The 18,702-nt window shown below is 55.0% G+C and overlaps 1 protein-coding gene across 1 annotated transcript; it reads right to left on the reverse strand.

Moving 5' to 3' along the window:
• Window positions 1-168: 168 nt before the first annotated feature.
• Window positions 169-12,446, reverse strand: TULP1 (TUB like protein 1). Its single transcript, XM_054722338.1, is given in 16 exon segments — window positions 169-302; window positions 1,728-1,899; window positions 4,635-4,733; window positions 4,861-4,975; window positions 6,024-6,136; window positions 6,290-6,460; window positions 6,552-6,557; window positions 9,473-9,591; window positions 10,067-10,192; window positions 10,262-10,360; window positions 10,785-10,899; window positions 10,901-10,938; window positions 11,452-11,580; window positions 11,865-11,952; window positions 12,256-12,304; window positions 12,400-12,446. Coding segments are annotated over 16 exon segments (1,620 nt in total).
• Window positions 12,447-18,702: the final 6,256 nt, after the last annotated feature.

An 18,702-nucleotide genomic window follows, 5' to 3' on the forward strand; every position in this document is an offset into this window, starting at 1 on the left:
CCTCCCCCGCTCGGCCTGTGCCAGGCCCGGGAGTGGGTGGAGGTCACCTGGAGACAGGAGGGGTCAGCTCCCGGCAAAGGAGTGGGGGCTTTGGTAAAGGGACCCCGAAGCCCCCCCCCTGAGTCCTTTCCGACCCTGGCGGCTCTGGGACTTGGGGTGCCGCTGCAGTCACTCGCAAGCCAGCTTCCCGTCGAAGCTGGAGAGGGCGATGGCGAAGGCCTGCAGGGCGCACAGCGGGTACCGGTAGTCTAGGGTGAAGGCGTCCTCGGCCACGCGGCCGAACTGCAGCACGATGTAGTCAGCTGTGGACAGCGAGGCGGGCGGCTCAGGCCTGGTCCCCGCCTGGCAGTCAGTGCCCTCCACAGCGGGGAAGTTCCCTCCCTTCCATGGGGACCTCAGTACTCAGCCACCTTCTGTTACTCACCCTCTTATCTCACCCCGCCTGCCCCACCTGCAGCTTTACATCCCCCGGGCTGTAAGCCCCTGAGGACAGGGACCCTGCCTTATCTCCTGCCGCCCGGGGCTATGCACGGAACCGCCACTTAAGTATAGGAACCTGTCAAACTTCCCCAAACCTAGATTCCTCCCTTGCCAACTTTTCTGCTGTATTCTGACCCCATTTCCCTCCCCTCCCCGCCCCAACCCACCCCCAGTCCCATCTTAGAGCACCAGGCTCGATCCTTGACTAACCCCCTGGTTCCCTCTTCATCCAGTGGCCTCTCTCAGCCCCCAGCCCCTCCCCCAGCATCCATAGGGACAGGAAGTTGCTAAAAATACCCCCAACCTCATCAGACTAGGCTCCACCAGAAATGTGATCTGGAGAGCAGTTATCCAAGGCCCGGGGACAGGTGACACTGGGAGCACATCTCTAGGATTGAGTGGGGGATGGGGACGTGGCTCAGTGTGAGCTGCCCGGGAGCCTGAATCCCTGGGGAGACACCTTTCCATTCCCAACTTCTGTAACCTAGAGCAGACCTCTCCCCATGCTTGTAAGGGGGACACTCTGACTTAATTTACGTTGTGGGTGCATCTTGTGGCCCTAAATCTTCAAGGGCAGGCCTTTCCCCTCCTTTGAGAGAAGACAGTGGAGTAGGCGCTCAGAAATGCTTGATTAAGAGCCCCTAGTCCTAAAGGTCTGAAGGGGTTCCAATGCCAGCGTGACCTCTTACAAGCTGTATGATCTTGGGCAGGTTACCGAACCTCTCCGTTCCTCGGTTTCCTCATCTGCCAAGCAGTGACAATAATACTGAGTGCCTTTCCACAGGGTTGTTGAAAAGATCTAAGGATTCCTTCTCTGTAAAACCCTGAGGACAGCGCCTGCCACATAGAAAAGACTGTGTACCTGTCTGTGAAGTAGGATCTGAGGAGCGAGGAGCCTGGGTAAGGGCTGCCGCTCTGGGCCCAGCACCCTCTGTGACCTGGGTTGGGCTGTCAGTGTTTTCAAACTCCAGCGGCTTAACTCTCCCTTCGACACAGTCTTACCCGGGATATCCCAGTTTCTGCCCAGGACTCTGGTAAATGCTAGAACGAGGGCCTGGAAGAACGAGCCCAAGATACCTGCTTGGAATCCCCGGAGCTCCTGAGGGCACCGTGTCAGTGCCCCTGGAGAAAACAGCCACCTTCCTAGATGTTCTGGCTCCAGGGAGAGAAAGATGGTGGGCAGAGGCCTGAGCCAGGGCCGGTCCTGGAGGCAGCGGGTACAGCCGGGTCTAGGCCCTCATACTCACGGTCATCAGCGTGCACAATCTGGAAGTTCTTCACTGAGGCCTGCGTGACTCTGCCTTGGAAGTTGAGGGTGTAGGAGCCAGTGGCTTCGTTCCAGAATGGTGGCTTGTTGTGCAGCTCAATGAGACTCTCCAGAGTCTTGTTCTGCCAGCGCACCAGCAGCCCATCGCTGGCCTGGGGGGCCGGGAGGTATTGGGAGAGGATGGTTAGGGGGTGGGATATCTCAGGACTGACAGGGGAAGGGACCTGGGGACCTATGTGTGCCTTGCACAGCCTGGAAATCAGCATCCATTTGGGGTATCCTTGAGAGCATGCTTGGCTTCTGGTGCCCCTGTGGGCAGGGTGTGCATCTGTGGGAATGGGGCTTTGCTGTGGGATGCCAAAGTGGAGGGTGGAAAATGGAAAGTAGCCCCGCCGGCGTGGTTCAATGGTTGAACGTTGACCTATGAACCAGGAGGTCACAGTTTGATTCCCAGTCAGGGCAAATGCCTGGGTTGCGGGCTCGATCCCCAGTGTGGGGCGTGCAGCAGGCAGCCAATCAGTGAATCTCTCTCATCATTGATGTTTCTATCTCTCCTTCCCACTTCCTCTCTGAAATCAATAAAAAGATATTTTAAAAAAAACATCAAAAAAAAGAAAATGGAAAGTAGCACCTGGCACACAGTAGGTGCTCTGTGCCTTCGGTATCCAAGGGTCCTTCCATGCTGGCACCTGATTACAAGGATGAACCAGACATTCTGGGACCTACAGGGAGCGCACAGTTGCGCTTGGGGAGATAGATACACAGGTAAACGGCGATTACAGTAAAATGTCCTGGAAGAGAGTTTCAGGAAGGAAGGCGTGGCCTCTGTACGGGTGCTCTTGAGATATTTCTTTACTGAGTTTCCTTGGCACCTGTCACGTTCATGGCTTGGAGTGAGTCTGCTGAAGATGGTGTTCTCCTGGCCATGTGCTCCGTTGGTTGGGCGTCGTCCCTGGCACTGAGGGGCTGCCGGTCAGGGCACATGGCGGGTCTCGAGCTCAGTCCCCAGTGAAGAGCAGGCAGGAGGCCGCTGATTGACATGCCGCTCTCACATTAACGTGTCCCTGTCTCTCTCCTTCTGTCTCAAAATCAATGAGATTTAATTTTTTTAAATCGTATTCTCCAAGAAGCCTTCCTGACCCCATGTCTGATTTAGATGTTTTAGCTCTGAGCTTCCACGACACCTCGCTCTTCTCTCCCACTGCGTGTAATGGACAGAGTTAGACACTCCAAGGCAGGCGCAGTATTTGAGTCATATCTCTGTGCCTCAGTTTCCCTCTGTTGTGAGGATTTAATAAGTTAACAGCGCATGAAGTGTTATTTAAATCAGCTCCTAGACCAGAGCAAACATTCCGCGAAGATCAGAGCCGGTCTTGACAGTAACTGTTGTGTTGGCTGTGGATCTCGGTGCCCGATTTTAACAAATGGTTGTGTAATGAATGACCTGAGATGTGAAGAGAGACCCACAGCAGCACCGGCTGGTTCTCACTGAGCCAGGTGTGCGGAGACACTGCCTCTGGAGGGTGTGTGCTTACTCCAGGCGTGGAGGGAGCATGCGTGGGACCCACAGGGTCCTCCAGACCAGGACCTCCCGTGGCCAGTGCCCCCTGGGCTGCTGGGCCTGATTACCTGTGACTTTCCAGCAGAAAAGGATGTGTGATCAGCCGACAGGGACATTATTTTTTCAGTGTAAATGAGTAAAGTGGCACCACTGTGAGTATGGGGCATGCCAGTCATCCTGCATCGTTTTTAACAAATATTTTTTTATTGATTTCAGAGAGGAAGGGAGAGAGATAGAAACATCAATGATGAGAGAGAATCATTGATTGGCTGCTTCCTGCACACCCCTACTGGGGATCGAGCCTGCAACCTGGGCATGTGCCCCTGGCTGGAATTGAACCCGGGGCCCTTCATGCCGCAGGCCAACGCTCTATCCACTGAGGCAAACCAGCCAGGGCTCATCCTGCGTCTTTAATCCCGGGCTCAACCCACACCCACAGTGCTAAGGAGCAGGGCGAGAGACGGACTGAAGGCGGCCACCTTCCTGAAGGACCTCTCTCCATCTTACCCTACACACACACCCTTTGCTTTTAAAATTAAGTCAAATCATGCCACTCCTTTGCTCAAAACCCTTCTCTGGCTTCCTGTTTCTCTCATATAAAAACCAGTCGGACAGGCCGTATCTGCCCCTCACTCTCACCTCTGACCTTATCTCCCTCCAGCCACACCGGCCACCTGCTGCTCCTCAGACCCACCAGCCACCGCCCTGCCTCCGGGCCGCACTGGCTCTTCCCTCTGCCTGGATGATCTTTCTTCAGAGCCTGCAGGCCGCTCCCTCTCCTCCTCCCAGACTTTGCTCAAATGTCACCTCTCCCTGAGGCCCACTCTGACCACTGTATTTAATAGTGGACCCCCCCCCCCCCGCTTCTCACCTCTCTAATGCCATTCGACTCCCCCCACAGCCCTTATCATTTTCTAACACACTACATAATCTACTTATTTCTCACAGTTATTATCTATGGTCTCGCTCCCCTCGAATGCCAGCTCCATGAGGGCAGACCTGCGTTTTGTTCACTGATGTCTTCTCGGGGCCTAAATACCTGGCACTCAGTGTATGTGTATGGAATGAATATGTAAATGTTTGATTTGGTGTAAACTTAAAGCACACACATAGCATTGTGTTTGTTTCAGTGACTTCAACGACAAAAACCTCAAATTCACTCCCCAAGTTGCCAGAATAAACTTGCACTGGAGGGTGGAGTGTGCTCAAGAGGTGGGATGTTGGGCGAGCTGACTCCCCGCTACTGCCCCCGCCCAGCTCCCCCGGAGCGAGTCCCAGAGCGAGTGGGACCTTCAGGGAGAGGGGTCAGGGAGGTGCAGGGCTCACATTTCGGGGCCGGATGGGGACCCTCTCGTTGTCCGAATTCATGCCCGGAATGATGACCGTCATGCGCCGGGGACCTCGGAAGCCCAACACGTTGGTTTCCTGGGAGGGAGGTGCGCCTTAGGCCAGCCCTGCAAGGGGCGGGGCCGGCCCTGTAAGGGGCGGGGCCAGCCCTGTAAGGGGCGGGGCCTGTCGGGGAGGGGGTTGGGGGGGACAGGTGGAGACTCACATAAATCACAGCTGCCAGCTCCTGCCGGAGGCTCCCCACTTCGGCGCCGCCCCCTCCGCGGTGCGGGTTCTGCCCATTGTCAAAGACAGTAAAGCGGTTCCCCAGGAGGTTGGACCTGCAAGCAGGGTGGAGCTGGGGCGGGGCTGAGGGGGTCCATGCCGCGACTCCAAGACCCTCCAGCCAAGCAGCGTTGAGAGCTACTGGATCACCAAGGTGGAGGTGTCTTAGGACGAGCAATTCATGTCCCCTGCCCCAGCCCTCCAGCATGAAGTCTTAAAAAGATGGATCTAAGCTAGGGGACTGCGCAGCATTCAAATCTCAGTTCCATTTCTTACTAGCTGTGTGACCTTTGGCATGTTACTTAACTGATCTGAGCCTCAGCTTCTCCATCTGCAAAATGGGTATAAGAATAGCAAAATGGGCCCTAACCGGTTTGGCTCAGTGGATAGAGTGTCAGCCTGCGGACTGAAGGGTCCCAGGTGTGATTCTGGTCAAGGGCATGTACCTTGGTTGCAGGCACATCCCCAGTGGGGGGTGTGTAGGAGGCAACTGATTGATGCTTCTCTCTCATCTCTCTCTCATCGATGTTTCTAACTCTCTGTCCCTCTCCCTTCCCCTCTTTAAAAAATCAATAAAATATATGTTTTTAAAAAGAATAGCAAAATGGTAGATAAGAGGATTCAATGGGTTCATATCCGGAAGTTACTTCCATATATAAATGTTTGTTAAATACATAAATAAAAGAAATAAGGCTTGACTCAGGGGTCCAGCCCCCACCGCTCAGATTTGTGGGAGATTAGGGGAGACAGACGGGAGACATAGCACAGGGTAGGTGCCACCTATTTGTTCATTCATTCACTTAGTAAATATCTGCTGAGAAGCTGCTCTGCCAGGTGCCGGGAACTCAACATGAACACAACCCTGACCCTGGAATCAGCCTCTACGCCTGTGCGGTCCCTGGAGCAGGTGGGCACCACCTGGGTGGCTGTTAGAACCACAGACTCCCCTCCCTCCCCCCACGGAACCATTTAACAAGAGCCCCACGTGGTCTACACGGGGCATGAGAGGCCCTGGGCCGGAGCGGCCGCTGTGGGGGGCACTGGGGGGGGGTCAGGGGTCAGGGAAGGCCGCATGGCCTCTTGCTGCCGAGCCCCCCAGCCCACCTCAGCTTCCCGACAAAATTCTCCCCTCCTCGGGACAGATTGGTGGGGTCGCTGGACATGAGGTAGTTGGCTGTCTTGCTCCGTTTCCGCTTCCTGCCAGCCAAGAGGAACACCTGTGGGGACGGTGGGAGAGGGCAGAGGGGGGGGGGGGGGGTGCGGGGAGAAGCCTTTAGCCCCGCAGCCCTCCCCACATCGTGGCCCAGACCCTCCCTCCACCCGGCCCTGGCACTGCCGCCTCCCTCTCCCTTCCCCTCCTCCTGGCCCACCTTTTTCTCCGAGTCCAGGTGCAGGAAGTAGGAGGGATACAGGCCCCGGTCCATGCCCCTCTTGTCCCGCGTCAGCCGGCAGCGCACCGTCCTGCCCTGCGGGGCCGGCCGCAGCACGAACTCCCGGGGCTCGCCCACTCCCACGGGTGGGGACGTGGCCCGCGCCTCCTTCTGGGGGCGCAGAGGGGGCATCAGCCCCAGACACCGGCTCCCCTGCCCTCAGCAGGGGCCCCGCCTGGGACAGGGGCAGCAGGCCACTCACCGCTTTCTGTGGGGAGAGGACGGAGCGGCTGGAGGGCGAGGCCAGGGGGCCCTGGGAGGCTGGCGCTCCCCGCTATTTCCTGAAGCTGCGGCTACGAGCCCAGACCCCGAGCCAGAGCCTGGTGCAGTCCGGATCCCACCACTATGGTCAGCTGTGCTAAGTGCCCTAACTCCGTTTCTCCATCTAAGAAGTAGGCAGGCTGGGGTGAGCCCCTTTAATTTACACGTTTAGCACACACTCATATAAACTCTGCCGACACGTCCCAAACCCAAACTCATTTAATCCTTTGTCACTGCCCCGGAGGTAGCTGGCGGTCCTGCCACAGAGGAGGCAGCTGAGGGCAGGGAGACTGAGGAGCCTGCCCAGCTAAGCGAGTAGAGGTGGAGCTGGGATTTAACCTGCCTGTTTCCTGTTCGGTCCAGAGCCTTTAGCAAGACCTTCCCTCATGCAGGTTCGCTCTCAGGGGGTGAAGGGAGGTGAGGCTGAAGGTACCGGTGCTGTGTTCTAAGCCAGCGATTTTGAACCGTGAGCCGCAGAAACTTTTAAAGCACAGGATACCTGGCTGTTAGTCAGGGGCACTCACCTCCTTTCCCTTAGCTTGTCAGGTAAAAAAATGACAACAGCCCTGGCCGGGGTGCTCAGTGGGTAGAGCATCGGCTTGCGGACTGAAGGGTTCCAGGTTCGATTCCCATCAAGGGCACATGTCTGGGTTTCGGGCTCGGTCCAACATGCAGGAGGCAGCCAATCAATGACTCCCTCTCATCATTGATGTTTCTCTCTCTCTCTTCCTCTCCCTTCCTCTCTTCCTCTCTGAAGTCAATAAAAATACATTTTTTAAAATGGCAACAGCCAGCACAACAATAGGCGTCTGGTATGAATTCATCAAAATTATATATAACTTTTTTGGTCAGATCGGTAAAAAATGCATTTTTTGGTGTGCCGCAGAATTTTGGTGATTAGTTTTTGTGCCAGGAGATGAAAAGGGTTGAAAATCGCTGTTCTAAGCACACAACACAGAGGAAGTGTCAGCCACCGCTATGCTCATGAGCACGCAGTAAATACTCAGGGTCGTGGCCAACCTCCAAGGTGGCCCCCAACAGTCCCTGCCCTGGCATTGACCCCCGGGTAGTCCCCCCCACACTGTATTGGGTTCTGGGGAAGTTGCTGCCACGTCATAAGGACACCCCAGCAGCCCTGGGGGAGGCCTCCAGCCAACAGCCAGGACAGGGAGCCATTGCAGAGGTGGGTCTTGCATTTCCAGCCGAGCTTTCAGGTGCCGCCCTGACAGCAACTCGGAGGCCCCTGAGCCAGAACTACCCGGCTAAGCTGTTCCCAGACTCTGACTCCAGGAAGAAATGAAGAGGAGTGTTTGTTTCTTAAGACACTGATCTTTAGGGTGGTTTGTTACACGGTAACACATGGTCAGTACAATGAATAGAGAAGCACACGGAAAAAGGAACGGCTGGGTTGCACTGCCCGCTCTGTCCTCACAAACTTGGTGCCCTTTGACCTCAGGTTCTATCCCTCACAAGGGGGAGCGGAGACTCTAGCCCTAACCCTCCGGCGGCGGAGGAGAGAAGGGACCAGCAGCGTGGGAGGGTGCACGGAAGAGGGAAGAGCCGGGCGCTCTCCGTGAGCTCTGACGTGCTGTGGTTGGGCATTTTTGCTGAGGGCAGGTTTGCAGTGTGTGAGGCCAGGCCCGTGGCCTGCGGGCAAGGAGCCTCTCTGCACTCTAGGTTGCTCCAGAAGAAACTTGTGAAACACACGAGTATGTTTGGAATGCGATCTGGAGAAAGCCAGAGCTGATTGAAACATTTCTATCGCAGCGAATTCCCAGGGCCTCCTGCGCTGCCTCCAGTTCGGTTCCTCCCGGGACAGAATAAACTGCCTTCCAGTTTATACATCAGCATCTGGTGATCTCGGCTAGTGTGAATCAGCCCTCACCATCTGACCACGCCTGGCCCTGCACCGAAGGGTCTTGGGTTTGATTCCCGGTCAAGGGCAGGTACCTGGGTTGCAGGTTTGATCCCCATCCAGGTTGGGGCAAGTGCAGGAGGCAACTAATTGATGTGTCTCTCTCACACTGATGTTTCTCTCCCTTCTCCTATCCCCCCACTCCTACTCTTCCTAAAAATATGAATGGAAAAAGTATCCTAGGGCGAGGATTAATAAACAAACAGAGATCTGACTATGCCTGAACAAATGAACAGACCACACAGCAAAGAGCCAGGCCCTGCTCGCATGGTGACCTCCACACCAGGAGACGAGTTTCTCAAAGACTCCCGTCACTTTCTCTGTCCAGCTGGACCTTTCTGTCCTGCTCACTTGAGTTTGTGCATGCAGGTGCCTGAGTCTGTGAGAGAACTTGCAAACCATTTAACGACCTGTCTGCCCTGGAGGATTCCCAGTCAGAATGGACGCTGGGAGGCCTGGAGGAGGGTCCCGGAGGCCCCAGACACCGTTTAGTTGCTGGAAGGTTGGGAGGTCCTGCTTGGGGTAGCAGAAAGCACTTGGGGGGCCCAGAGGGGTGGGGTGGAAATATTTTAGCACCTCGCACACCTGGCTCTCAGGCCGTCGGTGTGCCCCAGGGTGTGTACACTGCCTGCCGGCCACTTCCCTGGGCCAGGAAATGTGTGTCTGCCTGTGGGCAGCTCCGGCTGCGGGGGGAGGCGGGGTTAGAGTCCAGAGGACACAAGGCCCCTGGGTGCCCAGTCCCAACCTGGTGACCCCACAACTGCCTCTTCTGCTCTCACAAGTCTGGTGCCCTTTGTCCACATATCCCGGCAGAGGGGGAGCCGAGATTCTAACCCCCAGGGACGCCATGGCCCCAGCTCACAGGGCCCACACTCTAACCCCCAAAGCCAGGCCCCTGCCACTGCTCCCTGTGGGGACCTGAGCCGCCTTCCCCTCTGGGACCCAACCTTTCTGCCTTTTCCTTTCGCTTTGCCCTTCTGGTTGCTGTTCTTGGTCGCCACAGCTGCCACCTCTTCCTCCTCCCCCTCTTCCTCCTTCCGCTCCTCCGCTGAGTCTTTGGGAGTACCTGGAACGGAGCAGCAACAAGCCTCTTAACCCTGGCGGAGCACTTTCAGTTTGCAAAGCGCTTCCAACAGCCATGTCTCACTCGGACCCTTCCCACAACCACAAGAGAGTAACCCCAGATTACTATTATCTTACTACGAGGGGCCTGATGCACGAAAATTCGTGCAAGAGCAGGCCTTCCCTCCCCCGGCTGCCGGCACTGGCTTCCCTCCGGCACCCGGGACCTGGGCTGCTTCCCTCCGGCCGGCTTCGTCAGGAAGGACGTCCGGAATGACACCCAGTCTAATTAGCATACTACCCTTTTATTATTATAGCTTATCGGAGCCTCAGAAAGTCAGACACCTGCCTGAGGCCACACAGCTATTAAAATGGAGGTCAAGACGCCCCCCAAGTTTCTGACTCCAGAACCCGCTGTGCCAGCTCCCACTGCCAGGCCTGCCTCTCCATGTCTTGGCACCAGAGCCACTGCCACCCACCTTTCTTCTTCAGAGCCTTCCCCGCTGGGCCATCGTCCCCCACCAGAAACAGGGCCTCCGGGGCCTTCTGCGCTCCCGCCGAGCTCGCCCGGGGCTCCGGGGGGTCCTTGTCAGCTGCCCCAGACCCTGTGTGTGCACGTGGAGGGGTCACACCCCACCACACCCAGAGCCCCCTCCTCCAGCCGCCAGGCCCACCTTTCTTCTTTGTCTTCCTCGTCTTGGTCCCTTCCCCCGCTGGCACCTTCTTCTTCACCCGAAGAGGCTTTGGAGGGGGGACAGGGCTTCCGGGGTCCCCTGGAAAGGAAGGGTGGGGGCGAGACAGTCCCCAGGGAGGCACCGTGTCTGCCCTCTAACCCTGAGCACAAGGGGCACATTTAGACCAGGCGGCACCTGGAGCCACCACGGCGTATTTCTGTTGATTGATTTTTACTGTAACCACTTTGATGCTTTTATAACGATTATAACAATAATTCATATTGGGTTTTAAAAAGAATTGAATAAAAGTCACAAAGAAAAGCCCCTTCTCTGCCCTCCCCGGCTCAAGCGCCCTGGGCAGGGGTGGGGGTGGTAGGGGGGGGGTGGGGGGGCTCTGTCCCTGAGGGCCTTCTTGGGAAGAGACCAGGGCAGGGGCTCAGGTGGGGCCCCGGGTGACTGCAGGCCTCAGGCCTGTGCAGCGGGGGCCCCGGGCAGGGCGGCTGCACCTGTGCTGGGCACCCACCCGGCGGCGCCCCGGCCCCGGCCCTCCTCGCCCCCGGGTCCGCCGGAGCCTTCTCCTTAGGGGGCTTCCTGGGAGGCGGGGGTTCTCGCTCTTTCTCCTCCTCCTCCTCCTCCTCCTTCTTCATCTTCATCTTCATGGCCCTCCTCCTCCTCCTCTGTGGGTAGAAACTCCTCATCATGGGGCCGGCTGGGCCCCTCCAGATTGTGGAGGGGGGCCCTCCCTCTGGAACAGGCCGGGAGGAAAGGAGTTCCAGCACCTTCCTCAGAAAATGGGGTGACGCGAGTCTCCGGAGAGTGGGCTGCAGGAGGGGGTGCTGGGGTTTCTGGGGTTTGCCGTCCAGTTCCGGGTCCTCCCGCCCCCTTCCCATCTCCGCTGCCCCCACTGAAGTCTGAGGCACACCGCTCATCTCCGTGCCTCAGTTTCCCCACCCCGAAAAGGGGGGAGAACAAGAGAATAAAGTCTTTTCCGGCTCAGAGGCCAACGCAGGGAAGTGGGGGCTGTTTTCCGAGTTTTCTGCTTCTCTGCCCGCAGCCCCCTCCGGCCCCTCCCGCTCCCGCCCCCCCCCTCCGCCTCCCGCCCGCCCCCCCCTCCGCCTCTCACCCGCCCGCCCCCCCGCCCTCACCCGCCCCCCCCTCCGCCTCTCACCCGCCCCCCCTCCGCCTCTCACCCGCCCCGCCGCGGGCTCGGGCCACCAGGAAGGTGTCTCGGGGGTCGCGCTTGGCCTCTGGGTCCCGGAGGAACTTGGTGTAGACGGGCTGGGGGGCGGGCGACTCCCGCGGCCTCCGCCTCCGCGCGGCTGAGCCGAGACGTGGGTCAGGCAGCCCGGACCCTCCTCCACGGCTCCCCCTCCTCCGACGGCTCCCCTCCTCCGAGGGCACCCCCACCCCTCCTCCCACGGGGTCCCCGCCCCTCCTCCGAGGGCGCACTGGCTGGGGACGCGGGGGTTCCTGCCCCCTCCCCCGCCGCTCTGTTCCCAGGTCTCCACCCCTCCCCCGCCCTCATTCACCCCCACACCCGCCCCGTCCCCCTCCCTCCCCGCCTCACCCTGGCGGGCGCCCCCGGGCTCGGCCCCCCGCCCGCCTCCGGGTCTCCTGGGCGCGGGTCCCGTGGGAGCGGGGGACTCAGGGGCCTCCGTCCTCTTCTTCAACTTCGGGCCCCGGGCGGGTCGCTGCGGAGGGGGTTCAAGAGGAAGAAGGGGGGCTGCCTGTCACCCTCTAATCCCTGGGCCGCCAGAAATAACCCGGATTATCGGGAGGGAACTGCAGCCTCCTCCTGGGGGTGAGGAAGGATGGCCACCCCCAATGCCCCCAGCCAACCCCCCCGGACACCCCTGTCCCCAACACCCCTTCCCTCCAAATACACTCCAGGGGAGGCCCCCCCCCCCAGGCTGCTGAGTGTCTCCCCGCTCAGACCCCCGACCCCGCTGGGCTGACAGCGGGGCATCTGCCCCCCGGCAAGCGGGGTGACCTACCTGCTTGGGGCGCCGCTGGACCTCGGGGCTCCCGCTTTCCTCATGGCCGCTGCGGGCAGCGAAGGAATCAGCCCGTCTCCCCCCCTTCGCCTGCCGCTCCCAGCCCTCCACCGGCCCGGTTCGGCCGCGCAGGGACCCGCGCACCTGTCGGAGGCCCACACCTCGCGGAGGGCGTCGTCCTGCAGCGGCATCGCGCCTCGGCCGCCCGCACCCTCTGGCCGCTCTGCGCTGCCCCCCCCCCCCCCCCTCCCCGCTGCCCGCTAATCCGCTCCCCGCCGCCCCGGCCGCGCTGAAGAAGGTGGGGGCCCAGCACCGCGGGGGCTCCCGCAGCGACCCCTGCCCCCGGGGCGTCCAGGCTAACGGAAGGAGGCTGAACCCCTAGTTCTTCTCAGAACCCCAGCAGCCGGAGGATGGCATCGCTGTGGCGTTACAGATGAGTAATTCGTCAGTGGTCAAAGGGTGTGGGAAGAAAATATTAGATCAAATCCGGTATCTCTATTTTTCATAAACAACTAAGAACTAGAATTTACTAGTATTAATACATATGGAGCGACAGAAGTAGGTGTTTGTTCTCTATACTTTATAGAGAAATATGCCTGACCTCACAGAAATACAAAGGACCGGGACAAAACGACTATGAACCACTTTATTCCAACAACTGGACAGCCTGGACGAAATGGACACATTCCTAGAAAAATACAACCTTCCAAAACTCAATCAGGAAGAATCAGAACACCTGAACAGGCCGATAACTACTGATAATTACTGAAATGGAAGCAGTAAGAAAAAGGCTTCCAGCAAACAAAAGCCCTGGTCCCGATGGCTTCCCAGGGGAGTTTTACCAAACATTCAAAGAAGAACTAACTCCTGTCCTCCTCAAACTATTCCAAAAAATTCAAGAGGAAGGATCACTTCCAAGCTCTTTCTATGAGGCCAGCATCACCCTAATTCCAAAACCAGAGAAAGACACTACAAAGAAAGAGAACTACAGGCCAATATCCCTGATGAACATAGATGCTAAAATCCTCAACAAAATATTAGCAAGTTGGATCCAGCAATATATTAATGAGATCATACACCACGATCAAGTGGGATTTATTCCAGGGATGCAAGGCTGGTACAATATTCACTAATCAATTTACATCACATAAACAGATTGCATGACAAAAATCACATGATCATATTAATTGATGCAGGAAAAGCATTCAACAAAACCCAACACCTTTTTAAAAAATATATATTTATTTATTTCAGAGAGAAGGGAGAGGGAGATAGAGAGAGAGAAATGTCAATGATGAGAGAGAATCATTGTACGGCTGCCTTTGTCTGATCGAGCCCACAACCAGAATCAAACGTGACCTCCTGGATCATAGCCATTGCTCAACCACTGAGCCATGGAGGCCAGGCCAACACCCTTTTTTGATAAAACCTCTCAGCAAAGTGGGAATAGAGGGAGCATACCTCAACATAATAAAAGCCATATATGACAAGCCTACAGCCAACATCATACTCAATGGGCAAAAACTAAAACCATTTTCCCTAAGAACAGGAATAAGACAGGGATGCCCTCTTTCACCACTCTTGTTCAACATAGTACCTAAAGTCCCAGCCATAGCAATCAGATTAAGAAGAAGAAATAAAAGGCATCCAAATTGGAAAGGAGGAAGTAAAACTCTCACTATTTGCAGATTACATGATATTGTACATAAAAACCCCTAAAGACTCCATAAAAAACTACTAGATTTAATAAATGAATTCAGCAATGTAGCTGGATACCAAATTAACACCCAGAAATCTATGGTATTTTTATACACCAATAATGAACTCTCAGAAAGAAAAACTCAATTCCATTTACCACTGCAACAAAAAAAATTAAGATACTTAGGAATAAACTTAACCTAGGAGGTAAAAGACCTGTACTAGGAAAACTACAGGACGTTGAAAAAAGAGATAGAGGAAGATATAAATAAGTGGAAGAATATACCGTGTTCATGGATTGGTAGAATCAATATCATTAAAATGTCCATACTACCTAAAGCAATCTATAGATTCAATGCAATCCCTATTAAAATACCAATGGCATATTTCACAGACCTGGAACAAACACTCCAAAAAATTTATATGGAACCAAAAAAGATCCCGAATAGCCACAGTAATCTTGAGAAAGAAGAACAAAGTTGGAGGAATCACAATACCAGATATTAACTACTACAAAGCCATTGCACTCAAAACAGCCTGGTACTGGTACAAGAACAGACATATAGACCAGTGGAACAGAACAGAGAACCCAGAAATCAACCCAAGCCATTATGATCAATTAATATTTGACAAAGGAGGCAAGAGCATACAATGGAGTCATGACAGTCTCTTTAATAAATGGTGTTGGGAAAACTGGATGGGTACATGCAAAAAAAAAAAAAAACAAAAAGAAAAAGAAAGAAAATGGACCACCAACTTACATCATACACAAGAATAAACTCAAAACGGATAAAAAATTTGAAAGTAAGATGTGAAACCATAAAAATCTTAGAAGAAATCATAGGCAGCAAAATCTCAGACATCTCTGGTGGCAATATGTTTACAGATACATCTCCTAGGGTGAAGGAAACTAAGAAGAAAATAAACAAATGGGACTACATAAAAACAAAAGCTTCTGCACAGCAAAAGAAACCATCAACAAAACAAAAAGGGAGCCCACTGTATGGGAGAACATATTTGGCAATGATACATCTGATAAAGGGTTAATATCCAAAATATATAAGGAACTCATACAACTTAACAGAAGGAAGACAAACAATCCAATTAAAAATGGGCCCAGCTGGCGTGACACAGTGGGGTTGAGCGTCGACCTATGAACCAGGAGGTCAGGGTTCTATTCCAGGTCAGGGCTTGGGTTGCAGGCTCCATCCCCGGTGTGGGGTGTGTAGGAGGCAGCTGATCAGGGACTCTCTCATCATTGATGTTTCTAGCTCTCCCTCTCCCTTCCTCTCTGAAATCAATAAAAATATATATTAAAAAATGGGCAAAGGACCTAAATAGACACTTCTCCAAAGGGGACATACAGATGGCCATGAGATATATGAAAAAATGCTCAAAGTCACTGATTATCTGAGAGATGCAAATTAAAAGGGCAATGAGGTATCACCTCACACCTGTCAGAATGGCTACCATCAACAAATCAACAAATGACAAGTGCTGGCCAGGATGTGGAGAAAAAGGAAACCCTTTTCAGTGATGGCGAACCTATGACACGTGTGTCAGCACTGATACGCGTAGCCATTTCTGATGACACGCGGCCGCATGCCGAGGATGAAACATTTGCTGCTCCTGAGGATGAAACATTTGCGACTAGAGTCTTGGAGTTAGTTTTTTCCTCAAAGTGACACGCTACCCGAGTTATGCTCAGTTTTTTGGCGAAGTTTGACACACCAAGCTCAAAAGGTTGCCCATCACTGCCCTAGTTCACTGCTGGTGGGGATGCAGACTGGTGCAGCCACTGTGGAAGACAGTATGGAGTTTCCTCAAAAAGTTAAATATGGAACTGCCATTTGACCCAGTGATCCCACTTCTAGAAATATACCCTAAGAAACCTGAATCACCAATCAGAAAGGTTATATACACCCCTATGTTCATAGCAGCACAATTTACAATAGCTAAGATCTGGAAACAGCCTAAGTGCCCATCAGCAGATGAGTGGATGAAAAATCCGTGGTACATTTACACAATGGAATACTACGCAGCTGTAAAAAAGAAAGAACTCTTACCATTTGCAACAGCATGGATGGACCTGGAGAGTATTATGCTAAGTGAAATAAGCCAGTAGGAGAAAGATAAACATCACATAATCTCACTTATATGTGGAATCTAATGAACAAAATAAAGTGATGAACAAAAATAGATCCAAAGACATAGAAGTATGAATAGACTTTCGAACCTCAGAGAAAAGGCAGGGGAGGGAGTGGGAAGAGATCAACCAATGAACTTGTGTGCATATATGCATAACCCGTGGACACAGACAATAGGGCGATGAAGGCCTGGGGGGTGGGTGGTGGGAGGGCCAATGGGGGAAAAAGGGGACATTTGTAATATTTTCAACAATAAAGATAAAAAGAGAAGTATGCCTGTATGGGCGTGTACACTTAAATGTACTTGACTGAAGGGGACATGCTTTTTAAAAAGTTTAGCGACTGGAGACCCAGTGTTGGCGTGACTACCGTCGTGGGAGGGGTTTGGGTAGGTGCTGAGGTGCCCAGAGGTCTGCCCGGAGGCTCCCTGAAGCCACAGGCCGGAAAACGGGGGGAGGGGGGTGCTACCTGGGAACAGAACAGGGAGGTAAGGGCTCGGAGGTTGGAAATAGCCAGATGTCCGCAAAGGTCTGTCATCTCCGGCACGGCCACCCTGGACTGCCACTTGGTGGCTGACCATCCCTGAGTGACAGCCTCGGCTTGTCATTTATAAACGGTCTGATGATGGCACCAACGTGGCAGGGGTGCGGTGCGGACGGACGGAGATGGCAGGAGGGAAACGGCACGCGGTGAGCACTCCTACCTGGTCTTCTGAGCTCCCTTTCAGAGCGGCCACTCACGCTGCCTCCCGGCATTCCCAGCACAACTCGGCGCATGGTTGGGGTCATTTTCTGAGGGAATTAATGAGTGCGTCTTTATTTCAATTGTTTCTCACAAGCGTCCAGTGAGATAGGGTCGAGGTTGCCTCCAGTTTCCAGGTGGAGAAACCGAGGCTCGGGGAGGGGAGCTGACTTGCTCAGTGTCACCAGATCCTCACGTTGCTTGAACCCAGATCTGTCCGCTGTCACAGCTTTGCCCAGCCCCCGTGTGTCTTACACTCACGGGCTTGGAGAGGGGACCGAACAGAAGGCTCCGGCTTGTCTCTCTCCACGTCCCTGGTCCACCTGACCCGGATTTGCCACAAGTCATCTTTCTAAAATGCTGCTTCCTCAGTTGACACCTTTGCTCAGAAACATTCACTGCCTCCATCCCGCCCAAGGTTCAAGTTTAAATGTGCTGGGTGGACGTTCAAGGCTCTCCCTGTTCTGGCCTCCGCCTGCCATTCTAACTCCAGGGCCGTGTCAGACCCTCCGTGAGGGAGTGTGGTCAAGGGGTAGACGCTGCAGGCGGGTCGGTGAGGGCATCTGGGCCGGCTCTGGAAGTCGCGCTTTATGCAGGCTTAGTAAGCGATTCAGTAGCTTGATTATGGTTAGAGTCGGGCTGGGTGAGGTTTGAGGCTGACGTTTATGCCAGGGTTGGATTTCCCGTCAAAAATAGGGAGAGTGCCTGGCAGGCTTCGGTGTCCCTGGAGGGTCTGACTTAGGAAGGGACATTGAGGGCTCTGAGAAGCCTGGAGCTGGGATTGGTGCTGGACGCAGGGGCTGACAGGCAGAGCACCTGGAAGTGGGAGACAGGCAGAGCACCTGGGGGTGTTTGGAATTGTCACATGACTGGGGTTGCTGGCGGCATTCAGAGAGAGGAGCTCCCGCTCCAGGGCCTGCAATGTGGCAAACAGCCGCCGTGGCCCTGCCCCTCGTGCCGCCACTCCTGGGAAACCCTGCGGCAGAGTGTGTGTGTGAGGGGCAGCTGGACAGCATTAGACTTGAATTCCAGCTCTGTGGCTCTCTCCCCTGGGTAACCACAGCCCTCAGTTTCTCCATCTATAAAATGGGATGATGATAGCGACCTTGCAGGGCTGTGAGAAAACTGATAACCAGGTTTGCAGATGGCCCAGCACAGGGCTGGCCCACGGGCTGCAGCTGGGAGAGGCGGGTACCCTCGGCCCCCTGGGCCAAGCCGAGGCAAATATGGGGAAAGCTGAGGTTCCGTCTGGCTAGTGTGGGGCCCCCCTGGTGTCCAACCATGCTGGGCATTAGAATCGCTCGGTGGGGTGGGGGTGGGTTTTAAAAAATGCTGATGCTAGTCGGACTTCCCAGCAATTCTGAGTTAATTAGTAGGAAGTGGGGTTAGGGCAGCAGGAGTTTTAAAGGCTCCTTGGGGGACTGGAGCCTTCTCTGGGGCTTGAAACTCTCTCTTTAAACTGTTCCTCTCAGCAAAGCAGTGGTTCTCAAAGTGGGGTTCCGGGACCAGCAGCATCAGCGTCACCTGGGAACATGTTAGAAGTGCACATTCTCAGACCTCACCATTGACCGTTGGAAGCTCCGGGTGGGGCCCAGCAAGCAGCATTCCAGCACCTTCGGGGGCCTTTGTGCCCCTCAGCTCCGAGCTCCTGCAGCTCAGCACTGAACTGAGGCCTGCATGAAGAGATTGACCGGATTTCCCCGGAAGTGTGGGTAGTTCTCAGAGTGATGGGGTGGCCACGTAGCTGTGGGTGCTGTGGGTGGCAGGCTCCCCGAGGCCAGGACTTCTCCATCCTGCTCCCAGCTGTCTCTCCAGCGCCTGGCCCGGGGTGTGTGCTCAACAGGTGAATGAGGAGAGACAC

Source organism: Eptesicus fuscus, chromosome 10 (genome assembly GCF_027574615.1).
Source record: "Eptesicus fuscus isolate TK198812 chromosome 10, DD_ASM_mEF_20220401, whole genome shotgun sequence".
Lineage (NCBI taxonomy): Eukaryota > Metazoa > Chordata > Mammalia > Chiroptera > Vespertilionidae > Eptesicus > Eptesicus fuscus.